The sequence below is a fragment of the Protopterus annectens genome, chromosome 3.part1 (assembly GCF_019279795.1).
Source record: "Protopterus annectens isolate FY-2018-M chromosome 3.part1, PAN1.0, whole genome shotgun sequence".
In the NCBI taxonomy this organism is placed as follows: domain Eukaryota; kingdom Metazoa; phylum Chordata; order Ceratodontiformes; family Protopteridae; genus Protopterus; species Protopterus annectens.
This window is the reverse complement of record NC_056732.1, coordinates 454,260,669-454,277,952: the sequence shown is the minus strand read 5'-3', so window position 1 is coordinate 454,277,952 and position 17,284 is coordinate 454,260,669. Positions and strand designations below refer to the sequence as shown.

Genomic DNA, 17,284 nt, shown 5'->3' with positions numbered 1-17,284 from the left:
ACCAAAAGAGGTCTGTAGTCAAAGGGCAACTTGTTCGAGCTGCCCATATGATCTCTGAAGATGAGGACTTCACCTTAGAGTGTAGTAATTTAAAATGTATGTTTTTAAGAAGGGCCTACCCAGTTGAATTGCTTAATGAACTCACAAATGAAGTCAAAGAAGAGTAGGCCATTTAAAACCAATAGTAGGGGGCCACGCACTAAACAACAGCTTATCCCTAGTTGATAAGCGAAGACCAGACAGGAATGAAAGTTCCTTCTTTAGATCTATGATACTTGCATTCAGTTCTGAGTCACATAACCTAATGTTAATTTTTCACAAAAATTGGGACATTTTGATTGAAGATTTAGACATCAGGACCCCCTTAGGCGACCGACCAGTAGTAACATACAGGAGAGGCTCTAACTTGAAAGACCTCCTCAGAAAAATGTTCTACCCATACTATAACAGGCGATTGGGTATGTTTAAATGTGGGTCTTGTAATTGATGTTTTTAAAATCAAAACAGGGAATAAGTTCACAGTAAACAACACGGACTTTTCTGTAAAAGGTAAATATAATTGCTCTTCCAAGGCAGTGGTCTACATTGCCGTATGTGTATTTTATGTAGTTAAAACAGAAAGAAAACTTAGTGCTAGGATGTGTGAACATGATTATGCCACAAGGAAGAACAACATGAATAATGCCCTAGCCAGGCACATTCACAATACTTCTAGCCACAACTTTTAAGTTTATGGCCATTGACCACGTGGACATTTGTGACAAACCTTGGGGACTTCAGTTAGAGTTAAAAGAACTCAGGTGGCAGATCCTATTACACGCAGATAAATGGCCTGGGATCAGTGACGGAATATCCATCACCCCTGTCTTGAAACTGAAGGCCCTTGAGAGGAATAAAATATAAAGCACATGTTTTTAGCACTAGTATTTTTATTTTGTACTGACCTCAGAACTACTATTATTTTTTGTGTTATCTTTGTACAACTTTTAGAACACTAATATAAGCTTTTAACTAATTTGCTTTAGTTTTAGCTTTAGTTTTAATGACTTACATGAATGTGTATTTATAATATTTTACAATATGGTTTTTAGCACATGAATATTATTTTTCATATTTGTCTAAATTGTTTTAAGGCATCAGAGTTCAGGATGTAATGTAGCGACTAAAGTGTAAATGAAATGTGATTTTTGTTAAGAAATATTTCAGCTAGTTTCCCAGTGCCCAATCAAATTGATTCTTACCTTATTTAAATGGATGTTCTTCATTTTAAACTTTGTCTGATGAAGTTAACGTTGTCTTAATGAAAGCGCTTACGGATTGATTTTTATTGTTTCATTGTTTTAATCAACGTTAAATGACTGTTTTGCACTATACTGGAGTTCGGTGCTTTTTGGGACTACATCTGCCAGTGTTTCCGATTTCATTTGGTTTGTTTTTGCCATCATTTCTTCAGTTATATATCGATATATACACACGTGTATATATAAAATTGTGTGTGCCTGTGTATGAAAAAATAATAAGTAAACGCTCAGTTTACTGCAACTCAAGCAATTGGAAAAAAAAATCGAAGAAATACAGTACAATTTTCATGTGTTGCACTTTGTTTTCCCCCCACAGAAACATACCTTATGTTTTTAGGGGTCTCCTTCAGTAGACCAACCGCTTACTTACCTGAAACCCATTTGCCTGAGATGAGAAGACTGACACCTTCACAAGGCTGACATCCAGAAGACCGATGTTTCATGCGAGGTAAGTAACTGCTTGGCCATCCCGATTAAAGTAACTAAACCCACCGATGTGGGGGGCTTCACCCTCCCCACACCTTCGTAGCTAAATATACCAACTCCGAAAGCACTACCGCAAGGGGTAAGGGTCAAAGTTCAACAGGATGACTAAGTGGTTACTTACCTTGCGCAAAACGGTCTTCCGGATGTCGGTCTTGTGAAGTTGTCTGTCGTCTCGTTTCTGGCAACTGGGTGTCTGGTAAGTAAGTGGTCAGTCTACTGAAGTAGACCCGTTTTTAGAGTTTAAGTTTTTAAATGGAAGATGGGAATAAATTCCCTCTCTTCCCAACCTGAGAACAAGTCAAACCAAACAAATAGTATAGGGTACAGTATTAGTCAGGCCTATTTTTAATAGTAACTCTCAAGCAACCAGAAACTACATTTATCTGACATCTACCAGTCTCCATAGGTGCCGGTTAACTGAAAGTTTACTGTACTGGTGAGCACCTACATAAAACTCCTGGGTAGTGAAAAAAATGTTAAGGCATAAAATGTTTCACATAGCAGGTAGTCACTCAGAGCTTCTGGGGGCAAACCACTCCTCGCTGTACAAGTGGCTTAGTAGGGGGTCCATACCTCTCAACATCTTTGCTAAAATAATAATGCTGGGGACAAAGAGCTGAAATCTGAGACAAATTGTATATAGTAGTTTAATAAGTTTAGAAAGTTGCTAGGATAATGGCTATTGTTTTCACATTCATTTTCAAAAGCAAATGAAGCCTGAAACTCTAATATCTGTTATTTAGTGACTGCAGTCCTCAATGATATACCAGGGACAGTTGACACTATGGTTGCCGTGTGTGTGAGTTTGGATGTACATCAGAAATTTAATGAGGAACAGAACTAACGTATGAGACAAAAAAATCAGGGCAATCTGCAGAATTCTGGATAGTTTAAAGATATGGTAGGGGCCTCTGCCATTGGCCCCACCTAAGAAAGTCTCTGTAGGGCCCTGGGGATACTGCTGTCATTATTTCACAGAAAGTGACTATAGCTTTTCTAGGGCCAGTGTGATGTCTAGGAGCAACAATTTGTTTTGTTGTTTTCCACTTTGAGTTTATTTTATTAAATTGATTACTGTCAGCTGTGGTGGTCGTGCAGTTTGCTTACTTTTGTATCTAGGAGCAAGAACTTGGAATGCTTTAATTAAGCATTATTTTTTTTTCAGTTTATTTCCAGTTGAAATCCGATGTATATGCAGGTTGCTAACTAGTGTGGGTAGGGGAAAGGAGGCATTCTGCATATGTACATCTGGCAACAGCAAATTGAAATATTTTAATTGTGCTGCATTTGTTCTTTTGCTTTTGTCCATGTTTGACATCTGAGGGATGCACAAAAGGTGTTTTCTTTTGGAGTTGGCGCTGAGGAGGTATGTTGTGCAGATGTATGTCAGCAGCAACTTTAAATGTATGACTATGGTCATTTGTCCTTTTGCTGTCATTCAATCTAACACCTGAAGGCCACACACAATGTTACTTTAGGAATGTTATGGAGAAAGGTGGGTCATTCCAGATAAGAATAAAAATGTTTGCGAAGACACAAATCATATTTAAGGACAGTTAAATACTGTTTTGTCAGCTTTTGACATTAAGCCTTGCTCATCACTTATTTCTTCCTTGAAAGAAAAAAAAAGTAATTTTCTTTTCTTAGTCATGCTTTCTGTTCTTTTTTTCTTTTCTTTTCTTTTTTTCAGGCCAACATTAGACCAAAGAGTGTAGAACAAAGCTCTAAAATGCACCTCTGATTATTTAAAACCCTGTAGCATTGGTCCACAGTCCCCCAGTTTAATTAAATTATTTCCTACATAATTATCACAGAACAGTTTTGGCCATTTAGAATATGTTGAAAAAGTATAGGCAAAAGCTGATAGGAAAGTGTGAAAACAATGTAAAAGTACTTTGGATAATCTGAGGAGGCAAAGCTGGGAGGAAAATGGGGAAACTGGGGTGTGTGCTGGGGGGTAATAGACTGTGGAGTATGGAGTGCCATGGAACTCTTTACCTAGGGCTCCAAAATCATCTAAGGCAGTCCATGCAATCACTGAATATGGAATTTAAAAGCTGGTGCTTCTGGGCATGACTTGCAAAAGAACCCCAAGGCTACCCCAAGGTAAGGGGAGTGAGTTTGTTACAAAGGGGTTGAAAAATGGCAGCCTTGAATACAGTTAACAGTTAAACATACAGAAGGACAAAAAAATTGCACAGAGAGAGGGAGAGAGAGAAGATCATCCTTTTGGGGACACAACTTTGTCTTTGTCTTGTGTTCTATACACGGCTATATTTCTGACCATTCTTATCTAAATGAATTGCTGAGTCCTGACTATGCTGAACTTTCAAAACCTATTACAGGCTGAGAGGCAAAGTTCTAAAACTAAAAAGTGACAGGCTGTGCAGGGTTCTTCCTTCTTAACTGTTGTATTTCTCAACAGTTTTTAGCTTGTGTCCTTTTTTTTAAATTTTGCCAGACAGAAGCAAATTTTCACATTTAAATAGTAATATGTCTGCTTACTTGCTTTTAGTCGACTGACCCTTTGAAGACTTTTCAAACTTCATGGTGCAACAGTTAGCATTGTTGCCTTACAGCAAGAGGTTCTCTCGTTTGATTCTCTGCTGGGGTGCCGTCTGTGCGGAATCTGCATATCCTCCCTGCAGTTGTGGGGGTTTTCTCTGCGTGTTCCAGTTTCCTCCCACATTCCGTGCAGTAGGTGGATTGGACACTCTAAATTGCCCGTAGATGCAAATGTGTGTGCTTGTGAGTGGTATGGATGAACTACCGTGGCAGAGCAAACCACCCAGCGGTGCAAACCTTGGCTCGAGATGACTGTCACTGTTGAACTGACACTTTTTGATCCCATCTGCAAAAATGGGAAATGGGGTAGAGGGAGGATGGATGGATGGATATTCTTGCCTGGGAATATCCACAGATCTTTTATTTACATTTTCTCATCCTATTTGTAATTGCTGGGGCTCCCAGCTGAAGGCAGGGGGGTAAAATTTGACGTTTTTTTTTTCTTCTTTACATTTGTGGAAACGTACACAAGCTGTTGTGTATTTTCAGGCCACAAAAACATGCATATTTTAGATGCAATCACAAGTTTGTTTACCTTTTACAGGTTTTACAAGACTCAAATGCACCCCGCATATCTGTTACATTCTGATTTAGAAAACAGTGACATATTTGTATATAAACCACTCAGTCCCACATAAACATCATTATATTCTTAGACAAGGATCATACTGGTTGCAGATGTACATTTGGACCGATAAACTGCAGGGCTACCAAATTGTGCTTTATGAAGGAAACTGAAGGTGCTTTTCTGGTTTGAGTCAACTGGCTAGGGTTATTTTACAAGGGTGGCTGCTGTCATATGTGATTGGTAATACGCTTTTGTATTACTGGCATTTTTTTTTTTGCTTGTATATAGGTTTGAGTGTAATGTTATTACATGGGAAATTGTCCCCAAAGAAAAGAGCTGATGTGAAGTTGTTCAATCTCGCTGTTCATTCTTTAATGATTGGTTTGGAGCCGATCAATCGGCTCTGGTACGGCCGTATGCAAAGCTCAAAGTCTTCCAGTAGCTCGAGGCCAAGCCCTATATCTCATGATGCACTGTGAATTGCCCCAGATCTAGTTTGCCGTGGCATCTGATCGGAGGTTCCAGTTAAAGCTCGGGCCAGTAACAACTTAAATAATTTCATATTTAGCAGTTGCTTAAGTAATATTTTTCTAAACTTTCATAGATAAGTTAGATATGTAGTTAACTTTTATAGCTAACTTGAAGCTCCCCTACCCATGTGTGGTTAGTAATCTTTAAAGTAACGGCATTGTGTGTTTTGGCCTAGTTTTCTTGTTGTGTAAGTAGTTTTCTAGTGGCTTTATAGCCTTTTTCTATTGTTGGCCTCGTATATTTTGGCCTTTAGTTGTAGAAAGTGTGTTTAGATATTTAGTAGCTTTATACAGCTTTTTGCTAGTTGTTAAATTTCTTTATCGAGCTCGTTTCCAGTGTGTGTGTGTGTGTGTGTGTGTTTTTAGAGCCTAATAGCTTTATTAATATTTGAGATACCTTTTTCATAGGCTCGGTAGTGTTTGTGTTAGAGCCTAGAAAATTGTTTATTATCTGCTTTGTGTGTTGTTGTAGCAGTATTATGGCGGATGACAAAGACAAGCACCCAAAGTCTGGTTTTAAAACGTGTCCAGACTGCAACCAAAAAATATCTGTTACGGATGGACATGTAACATGCGTTTATTGTTTAGGAGCTGTCCATTTACAGGAGTCTTGTGCCATATGTCATTCCTTTTCTTCGAGAGTGTTAGAGAGAAAAAGGAAATTGATGGACAGGGGCTTGTTGAAGCACCCCTTTCAAGACGTGTTGAATTACCAGGATGTGGCCAGCAAATCTTCCAAGTCCTCTAGATCTTCTGTGGAATCTAAGGACTCTAAGAATGCCAAGAAATCCAAAAAATTGGAAGATTCTGCGACATCGGCTCCACAGACCTCGGAGCCTACTGTCCTTTCTTTTCGGAGCCGGCTCACAGTTTTGGAGCCGGTATCCGAAGTGACTCAGTCACCATTGCTTCACTCGACACCATCGGTGCATTCATCTAGGTCATCTGTCAGCCTGTTGGATTTGGATATGGATCGATTGGTGCAGAAGCTTGTACATGCACCAGGCCTTGCTAAATTGTCAGCTCCGACCCAAGCAGTTTTGGAGCCGAAGACCACTATTCCTGCTGTGACTACTACTCCTCCGAGCCGTACTGGCCCTTTGGATCTAGAGGAAGCAGACCTGTTGATCATGGAGCCTTTGGAGCTGAGACCTACTCCTATGTCTTCGTCTCCATCCACTCTGACTTCATTGGTGCCGACCGGGGACTCTAGGAACCGACACTCTCCGTGCCGACCGGGGACTCTAGGATCCGACACTCTCCAGTCGGATCCGGGGAGAATAGTTGGACCGACTTGTTGGTGCCGACTCTTCCTCTCAGGGCTTCAACTCAGATGAGCTCGGCTCCTACCTCTGGCTCTGAGCCCACGGCCTTGGTGTGGGGTGGGGCTTGATGGTTCCCTCGGATCCATCGGTTCCATCCCATTTGGCCAAGGTGCCTTCGAGGCCATGAGGAGAACTTTGTCCCCCAAGACATCCTCGACTTCAAGCCTTTCTTCCTCATGCCCTAAAGTGCTGGCGTCTGCTTCCATCATCCAGGCTAAGGCGTAGAGACCCAAAGCCTCAGGTAGCCCCCCCAGGGTACCCCATGCTCTTCCGAGACCTCCCCAGAGGTTCCCAGGAAGCGGTTGTGTAAGAGGAGACACTTGGACTCCCCCAGGAGTCTTTAACATCTGACACTGACTTGGATGAGTCAGAAGGGTCCCCGCGGTCCCCCTATGAGGATATCTCCTTTGCTGAGATACTTGAGATCCTTAGGCAGAGGGGTGACTGGCAGTCCAAAAGCCCTACTGAGGATGAGTCAGTTCTCCTGAAGGCTTTCAGGTCTCAACCCTCCACCTCTTGGGTGTCTCCTCCCTTCGATGAGCTCATGCACTTGGTCTCTCGAAGGGCGTGGGTGTCACCAGAGTCCATGGAGCCTGTTCCTAGGAGGACTAACAAGTTCATAGCTGCTCCAGATATAACCTTCTTGTCCAAAGGAGTCCCTGTTGATGCCATGGTGGTGGTGGCGGCGGCCACCAAAAAGGAAATGTCTGAGACTTGCTCGTTTATCCATCCTCCTAATAGAGAGTCTAGGATCATGGATACATATGGGAAACTTATGTTTAGTTCAGTGACTTTTGCTCTCCGCTCACTGAACTAATTAACCCATTTCAATACGTTGCTAAGAGATCTCCTTAAGGAGTTGGGAGATGCTCTTCAGGGTACAGTAGCTGCAGGGGCCTCTGACAAAGTTGCTGCCCATCTTGCTACCCTAAACTCTGTTGTCAACTCATCCATGCGTCTGATGGAACGAGTAGGGCAGCGGGTACAGGAATCGCTCTCAGAAGACATTCCTGGATGCACTTGTGTTCCTTCATGGAACCCTTTGTCATCCTTCATAAACATCCCCTTTTGATGGCTCATCCCTTTTTGGGCCTAAAGTAAAGGAAACTCTGACCAGGTGTGAACAGGAGGAAAAGATTCCGTCTGCCATCGGAGTCCATTTTTCCACCCCTACCCGGCCTTATCCCAAAGGCCAAAGGGGAGGAAAAATGTGGTTCCAGAAAGCCCAAGGAGTCTTTCATGGCACACATGGTGAACCCCCCTCCAGGGGCAGGGGAGGGGGTAATAGTGGAAGACGCCACCCTTGCGGCAGAGGGGGTCCGCAACATCAGGGTGATGGAGATCACTTCTCTGGTTAATCTTACCAACACTCCTGAAAGGAGGCCTGACTGTCCTGCTCTGGAGGCAGTCGGAGGTCGCTTATCTTTGTACCCAGCTGTCTTTTATTATTTCTTGCCAGGCGTTTGGATACAAAGTATCATTTCCAGAGGGTACTTCATACCATTTGCCACCCCCTCCCGTCCATAAGGAGAATCCCAGATGTTCCACCCAGTAACGGGGAACAAGCAACTATAGAGGTCCACAAGTTGCTACAAAAAAGTCGTCCAGCAAGTCCCAGCAGACCAAACAGGATCCAGAACTTACTCAAGGTTCTTTTTGGTTCCAAAGAAAACGGGGGGACTGGTGACCCATTTTGGACATCAGCAGACTCCACCAATATGTAAAGAAAGAGAAGTTCCAGATGGTCACGCTCCAGTCTATACTTCCCTTCTTAGAGAAAGACAATTGGATGTGCTCGATAGAATGCAAGGATGTGTACTACCACATAAAGATGGCCAGACCATCCAGAGATCACCTGCGTTTCCAGTTGGGAGCCAATCATTATCAGTTTCGAGCCCTGCCCTTTGGTCTCACTACAACCCCCAGAGTGTTCATGAAATGCATGGCAGTGGTCACAGCTCACCTGAGGCATCTTGGATTCCAGGTGTTTCCGTACCTCAACGATTGGCTCCTTACCGCCACCACCAGGCATCAACTGATTTAGGCAAGGGAGTACACTCTGTCACTCTGCAATCATTTAGGCATTACAGTCAACTCAGAAAAGTCTGCCTTGTCACCATCGCAGCATATCGTTTTTATCGGGGCAGAGCTAGTCACCTCAACCACCACTCTAAGGCTACCAATCGAAAGAGTCTTCCTTCTTCGTCTGCACATCAGTATTGAAAGACAGAGCACCAGCTTCAGAAGTTCTGAAAGTATTGGGTTTGATGGCTGCAGCAATCCTAGCCATACCATTAGCAAGAATGCATATGTGGATTCTTCAGTGGCTGTTGTTCACTCAGTGGTCTTACCAGGAACTTCCCATGGACCACACGATTTTGATTTTGAGCTCTTACAAGAAAGATCTCCTGTGGTGGTTGATGTCTCTTCATGTCACCATAGGACGCCCCTTTGTTCTACCCCCTCCAGTAGCCACTGTGACCACAGATGATTCCCTGATAGGGTGGAGGGGGGGCACTTTCAGGGAATGACTGCACAAGGCACATGGACTGTTCAGGAGTCACACTTGCATATCAATGTTCTGGAGATGAGAGCAGTACTTTTGGCATTGCAGTACTTCCAGGACTCTCGTCCCCTAGGAACGATTGCAATTCAGACAGACAATATGTCAGTAGTCTGGTACTTGAACAAGTAAGGGGGAACCAGATCTTACCCCCTTTGCCGAGAAGCCCTCAGAGTTTGGTAGTGGGCTGTTTCCTCCCAGCACTTTCTGTTGGCAATGCATATCCTGGGGAGATCCAGTGTGATAGACAAACTGAGCAGGGCAATCTTGTTGCTGCATGAGTGGTCCCTCAAGAAAGAGATTGCGGACAGGATATTCCACAAATGGGGCCAGCCTTGCTGTGACCTTTTTGCCAGCCACTTCAACATGAAATGCAGAAGCTACTTTGCCCTGATTCCTCCTCCGGGAGAAGCCCCGAGGGATGCAGTCGTACACGATTGGCCCCTGGGTATCCTGTATGCATTTCCACCAATCCCATTGATACCCAAAGTTCTACAGAAAGCAAAATCCCTGGGAAGGACCATCATTCTTATAGCCCCTCATTGGACTCTGCATATTTGGTTCCCATTCCTTCAACATTACCTCTTGGAGGATCCCTGGATTCTGGACCCATCCTTCTCTGCAGTCATTGCAGCTGACAGCTTGGCTACTCCAGTTCCCCTCATAGCTAGGCTTCATAACTTCTCCAGTGAGACTAAACAGATCCTTTTGTCTTCTCATAAGCAGTCCACTAGAAGATTATATCTTAGTAAGTGGAAGAGATTTTCCATATGGGCCTCTAAGCAGAACATTGATCCTTACCAAGCCCCCTTGACATCCATACTAGAGTTCCTGACCATGATTTTTAATAAAGGAGCGTCAGCTGCAACAGTTCGGTTTCAGTTGGCTGCTATATCTAACTTTCATCTCAGGATTGACGGGCTAAATATCATGTGCGACAAGTTATCCAGGTCCTTTCTCAAGGCAACATTTCATATGAGACCTCCTGTGAAAAATCCCTAGACTCCATGGAATCTAAATGTTATGCTGTCTCTCATAATCCTTCCCCCGTTTGAACCAGCATCATCTTGCGACCTCAAATATTTGTCGTGGAAAACCATTTTTCTGGTAGCTATTACTTCTGCCCGCAGAGTGTCAGAACTTCAAACTTGATCTATCAGCCCTCCTTATTTGATTTTTCATGCTAACAGAGTATCTCTTAAGACAAATCCCTCTTTTTTTGTCCAAAGTTTGTTCAGAAACTAATATAAACCAAGTCACTGAGTTACCAGTTTTCTTCCCTAATCATTCCAATAAGTTGGAGTATATGCTGCACAAACTTGATGTTCACAGATAGCTAAGATTTTATTTGGATAGAACAGAAGATCTCAGGAAATCAGACCAGCTCTTTGTTTCATTCTCTGAAGCCAGAAAATGTAGACCAGTGGCTAAAACAACTCTGTCTAAATGGTTATCCGATTGTATCACCTTTCTCTACTCAGCTGCTAATATGCCTTTGCAACACAAGATTAAAGCTCACTCAACCAGAGCAGTTTCTACATCCTGTGCTTTCCAAGCTAAATTGCCCCTGATAACATTTGTGCAGCAGCCACTTGGTCTAAATCTCATACCTTTATCACACATTACAAAGTTGATAAGGCAGGGACAGGGCTTCTTTTGGATCTACGGTTTTGAAGAATGTACTCCCGTGAGCCGCCCGAGATTGATGGTGCTAGGGACGCTACCCATCAGTAAAGAATGAACGGTGAGATTGAACAACTTCACATTTAAGAGGTTATGTACTCACCATAACGTTCCATGTGAGGAGTTCATCTCGCCTTCATTCTTGTGTCCCTCTTTCTTCCCCCCCTCCTGGCTGATAGTTGACCTAGATGTTGGTCTCATCCTGGTTGCTCAATTTCTTTTTCCTTTCCATAGGAGGATAGCTCATTTATATGGTTATAGTACATGCAGCAAACAAGATCTGAGGTGATTCACAGAGCATCAGGGGATAGGGGCTTGACCACGAGCTACTGGAAGACCTTGAGCTTTGCAAACGGCCATACTGGAGCCGATGGATCTGCTTCAAACCCATCAGTAAAGAATGAAGGCGAGATGAACAACTCACATGGAACGTTATAGTGAGTACATAACTTCTTATTTTTTTACATCTTTCACAACAAAATTGTGATGTTAACAGCTCTGGGTTTCAAACTGTGATATTTATCTGCATAATGCTTTTGATAAGAGAAATAAAATCCACTTCTTTTTGTTGTGACGTGTACATATACAAGTATTCGTAATAACCAAGTGTATCCTTCAGTTGGTAAAAGTAACTGTATTGTCCTTTCAATACTTCATTACCATATTACAGCAGTATTTTGTTTTATTTTGAAACTTCAAATGTCTTAGTGATTCCTTTGTATTTTAACATTTTTTTTCCCTAGGACATGAAAGTTATATCACTTACTGCCACTTGGAAAATGAGCATGCTTTTACCTGCAGTGCAGACCACACCATCAGAAGATGGGATACAAGAACAGGCCAGTGCACTGACATTTACAGAGGCCATACATCTATTATTAACAGGTAATTTTATTTGGTATTTGTAGCTAAGCATGGGTGCTTATCAGAAACAGTTAGGCTTTCTTTAAGTCTTCCCTAGAATTCTGCTTAATTATGTATTCCTGAGCTGAGTTGTTCTTGGCCACATTCGTAATTTTCCTTTACAGGCTGCCACCCCATGGTTTATACTTTCATCTAGTTCTAGTATAAAACCATTATAGGACTTATGGTACTTGTCTCTATGTACTCTGTGAGGCACTGCTGTTTGGTAAAGATTTAGAACTTGTCTGTGTTGCCATGTTCCTATATTGATCACCTAAATGGAATCTGTACTCTTGCACGCCAATATACATCTCTGCATACAATTCCCAGAAAATGAGTCCTTTAGGAATCTACTGTTTCCAAGCCTATTTTATGTGAGAAAGATGAAGGGTGACCTTGGCTGTAAGATACAGAGGAAAGAAGCCCTGACTATGACCCAGATAATCCACATTCACCTTGTAGCTTGTGTGCTGGAAGGATAGAGGTAGGAAGGGTAGGAGTGAGTGACCCATCTTTTGAGGAATAATAGAACAACCAGCTAGTTGGCCATTCAACCAATCACAGGAACTCAAAACACTTTTTTATTAAACCAAAATACAAAGTCAAAGTTAAGCGCTTTTGTCTACTTACAAAGATATCAGAACTGTGACTTTCAATTAAAACTCATCCCTTTTGAACTTCATGAACTAAGCCCCCCCCCCCCCCCACAGCACTCAATTAAAAAGGATGACATCCACCATTGGTTTCTTAAAGGGCACATACAACATTTCGTTGGAATCGTATCCCCAGTAAAAATACATAAGTCCAGGGGACTATTATCACACCATTATGTATCCACCCCCAGCAGACGAGAGGTTACCTGTTATCTCTAAGTCAGTAGATGTACTTACCAGTCATTGTTTTCAGTGGCTAATTTCTATGGGTTCAAGTTTCAGAAAGATACATATAGATACATAGATAGTTACTACAGTAACAAACTGGGGGGGGGGGGGGCTTTCTAAGCCTAGCCAAGTTTTCCCTAAAGAGTAATGATGTCCTGTATCCAAATAAGACCTTGAGGGCTAGGCATTTATAAGCTACCTCTGTCTGTAAGGGATATGTTCCAGGCCCAGTGTAAATTTCCTGTTTCCCATCCACTGGTCTAGGTTGTGTTTAAACGAAGTTATAGACTAACTCAGCTTCACATGGATGGGAAGCCTGATCCACGGGAAGGGCAGTCTCTGGGATACATATCTGTCTCGACAACATGTTCTCTTTAAGTCACAGACAAAATTCAAGACCTTAGACCTTGTATTTCTTGTACTTTGTCTTTCGAATATGCAGGAGATTCATAAGTGTGGGGTTTGCAGGTGCCCTGTAAGCCAGTCATAGATCACCTCTCAGCAATCTGTAGGAGACTATAATAGTCTAACAATGACCAGGTTGTGACTTTTTAATTGACTGCATCAGCTTTTTTCAAGAATCATGAAATCCTAATAATATCTCCAGCACATTAATGCATTATAGGATCATAGGAGGTTACTAGGCCAACAGCCCCAGGGCCCTTACAGGCCTAGCCAAGTTCAACCTGTGTTCCCAAGGGTGTCTGGTTGAAGCAGACAGTAAAATCGCCACCTGTTGCCTCTGTCCAAGAGGGACACAGGTGGAACTCCGGGATGAATTTCTGGTTACCCATCCAGTCGTCCAAACTGTGCTTAAATAGGGCCAACGAGGGGCTTTGTTTAACATGAATAGGAAGCTTGTTCCAAAGGTGAGGCAACCTCTATGGTGAGACACATCTGTCTCTCCAGCAAGTTCTGTTCATGTCACATACCAGATTATGGCCATTTGAGTGAGTCACCCATGTGCCATTTGACTTGTGAATGTGCAGCATTTCCATTAAAGCTGGGTCAGAGATCGCTCTATATGCAAGGCACAGGTCACCTCTGAGTAGTCTCAGAGTAAAGTGACAATGATTTTAGTCTGTCCACATAAGACTGATCTTGAAGACCACAATTTTTCTTTATAAGGAACCTTTGTTGTCTGTCCAGTTGCTGCAGGTGTTTGGAAAGGAACATATCAAAGGGAGTGTTGCACTGTATTATTGGCCCAATGCAGAAAGAGTACGGGGGGGGCGGGGTATAACCACTTTTTTTTTTCTGGAGGCAAAGCCCTTACTTATGAGATGTTCAATATAAAATGCCCTTCTTACCATTGTGGAGACATGGTGATTGAAGTTAAGGTTGCTGTCAACCTGTGTGCCCAGATATCTCACCACTGACTGTATGCCTAGGGCATTGCTATTGATGTGGTAGTTTGCAGGAACATTACCTTTGCCAAAAGGGATGATAATGCATGTTTTTGATTTAAGTTTAAGACCATGACTTTGGTACCAGTCATTAGTCTGTGTAAGACCTTGCAGGATGTTGACATTGCTAGGGTTTCAATGATTGCTCTCAATTTGCAGTCATCAGCAAACTTTGTCAGCCACAATCCTTTAGTTTTAGCCTGTACTTTGGAGAAGTAGATTCCTAGGATTCGTAGGATAACCCTGTGGAACACCACAAGTTACAGGTCTGCTGGAGGAGTTGGAGTCCCCTGTTTTGACCATATGAGTTATTTCAGTGAGCCAGTTTGCAACCCACCTGACAGTATATGGGTTGATACCCAGCTGGGTGAGTTTATCAATGATGGCTGGGGGGGGGGGTGTATCAAAGGCAGGCTGTATGCAAAGATTTGCCCTCATCAGGGGCTTTGTGAAGAAGTTCACCAAGTTTAACAGGCATGATCTCTCCTTGACAAAGCCAAACTGGGTGGGGTTGAGCATTTGGAGATTTCCTCTATCTTTGTTAATAAGGTTCATGATGATTCGTTCTGTGGCTTTACAGATGAGGCTGGTCAGTCTAATGGGTCTGTAGTTCCTGGGGTCCATGGATGCACCCCCATTATAAGTACCAGCAGCCCAAATTTACATTTACACAATTCCTGCATTACTAAGTATCACTGCAGTTTACTGAAACTGTGTTATCGACAGCTATCAGTTCTGAGTTTTTTTCTCCTTTCTCTCTGTCTGTTTTTGTTTTATGCTTCCATAGCAGAAGAAAAATAGTTATATCCTTTCTTTCCACCTGATGTGTCCATGTCTGGTTAACTTTGAGGTTACGTAGTAGCTCTTCCATAATTTCTCTCCTTGTGCTAGAATCCAGAGTTGGAGGACTAGTTTTCCTTAACAGGCGTGTCTAATTATGTTCCAGACTTTGAAATCAGGTGTTTCTTGTGTCTGATATTCATAGGTGCTGCCTTTTTTGTCTTTAACAACCAAATGAATGAGGAGCCACAGTACATGGTGTCTAGTTTTGCAGAGATGACATCTGGTATTTTAAATGTGAAGTGTGCCATTTTAGAAAGACAGCATTACACCTCATCTGTATTTCAGGTGATGGAACAGAGCAGCTCCCTTTCTTTTGGCCCTGAGCTGGTGAGATTCAGATCACACCCAGCTACACACACTAAATTTAATGAAGGTGTTTTTTTTTTGTCACACAAGACATGAGCAATAATATATTGACAGAAAAAATATGTTAACATGTTTTTCCATTAACATACATTATAATTTACATATCTTTCCTTCTTTATAACTACTACCAGCAGCCCAACGTTTACATAATTTGCTTATTTCCCGCCTTCCTGTAAATTTCACTCCTCCTCCTGAACATTATTCTGCATCCATTGTTACCACAATTTCTATTTATTTCTGTGTAATGTGATGATGGTTACAAGGAAAAAAGATACAATGTATGTAAATTAGAAAAAAATGTCGATAATGGTGTGATTTCTTTTCTGTTAATGTATGTTTGCCAATGTCTTGTGTGATAATACTTGAACTGTTTTTTTTTTTTTTTTTTTTTTTTTTTTTTTTTTTTTTTTAAATGAGGCAGAAAATTATAGATAAGAATAGAAGACTCAGGGCCCAAGGCTTCTTTCCTTTGTCCACTGGTCATTTAATGGCCTTTGTCCTTTCAACAGTTGCCTCCTCTTCAGAGTATGCAGACCTCTAAGACTTACAGCAGATGTGTAGGTATCTACCCATGACTCATTCTTGGAGAATGAACCCAGGAAGCAGTAGCTGACCTAGCTTGTTGCACATCTTTCATTCTTGGTATGTTTGTTTTTCCACAACAAAAGGGCATGGGACTTTTTCTTTCATCTTAGTAGAAGAAAAAGGCTCCCTACTGAAATTTCATCACTCAAAATGTTGAGTGCCAACAAGCCGAAAAAAAAAAACAGACCAAAAACACAAGAGAAGTGCAAATCTTGAAAATTGCTCTTCTCCTTAAAACTTCTTTTTGCAGGGGGGGGCAAGCCCCCAGCACCCCCTTAGCAACCTGAATGTGTATTTACCAACTCTGAGATTGCCATACCTCAGAGAAAAGGGAATATTCAAGAAATGGTATCTTGGACGTAGTGTATATGCAAGTTTGTTTTTTTGGCCATTCAGTCTCCACATTTCGGGACTCATTCTAGCAAGTCTTAACATTTCAAATAGCTACCATAGAAAAAGCATTAGTTGTGCCTCCCCATGATTTTCTCTGATTATCAATCTAATGTATACCAGTCTAAATAGATGATTCTGCTGTCATGAGGTTTTATTGTGTATTGCTTGTTGCACATTTTCAGTTGTGCTTCCACTGGAAATAGATGTTAAGAATTTCTGTGTGGTGAAAAATGATCCATGCACAACACTAAGTGTACCTTACAGCAGGTCCCAGACAGAAGCTACCACAAACTTGTGTCACTTGTGTATTTGCTGGCTTACCAATGCCATTGTTTATAGGGTCCATGTCTCTATTGCCCGATATTAGGTCTGAGTACTTGTCTATATCTCATTTTTTAGTCTCTGCATCGTCCTCCTCCCATTGCTTTCTAAAAATAATCACTGGTCTCATGGTGTCACTTGATGTAGAATTAGCCTTCCACTCGATCATAGCATAAGCTCTGGCTAATTCAGAAGTCATTCTCATTTTATGAAGTCATAGGGAAGATGAATACACTGTTTTTTCTAGTTCGCCTTTTTGTCCAGAAGAGAAAACAGGCTGTAAATTATTTCAGGAGTCTAAAACTTTTGGCAGGTTGGCAAAAGAGCATATTTAGTTTGCCTGAGTTAATGATTCACACACACATCCCAGCTCCTGGTCATGCTGGTATGTTAGAAAACAGAAACTGTTTTTCTTTTATCTTTTCCAGGATACCTGAATCCCAAGGTTGTCAGAAAGTCCTTACTTGTTACTTGTAAGGCTGATTTCTCTGTGATCCAGTACAACATTAATGCCTATTATGGTTCTGCAAGAGCTGTTAAAACTGAATGCTGCTGGATGACTTCC

The 17,284-nt window shown here is 41.9% G+C and overlaps 1 protein-coding gene across 1 annotated transcript in view; it reads left to right on the top strand.

The window, feature by feature from the left end:
• Nucleotides 1-17,284, top strand: part of WDR86 (WD repeat domain 86) — a 937,643-nt gene that overhangs the window by 99,649 nt on the left and 820,710 nt on the right. Inside the window, exon 2 of the mRNA XM_044066906.1 lies at nt 11,765-11,906. Within this exon, the coding sequence (XP_043922841.1) occupies nt 11,765-11,906 (142 nt within the window). The remainder of the gene's footprint in view (nt 1-11,764; nt 11,907-17,284) is intronic.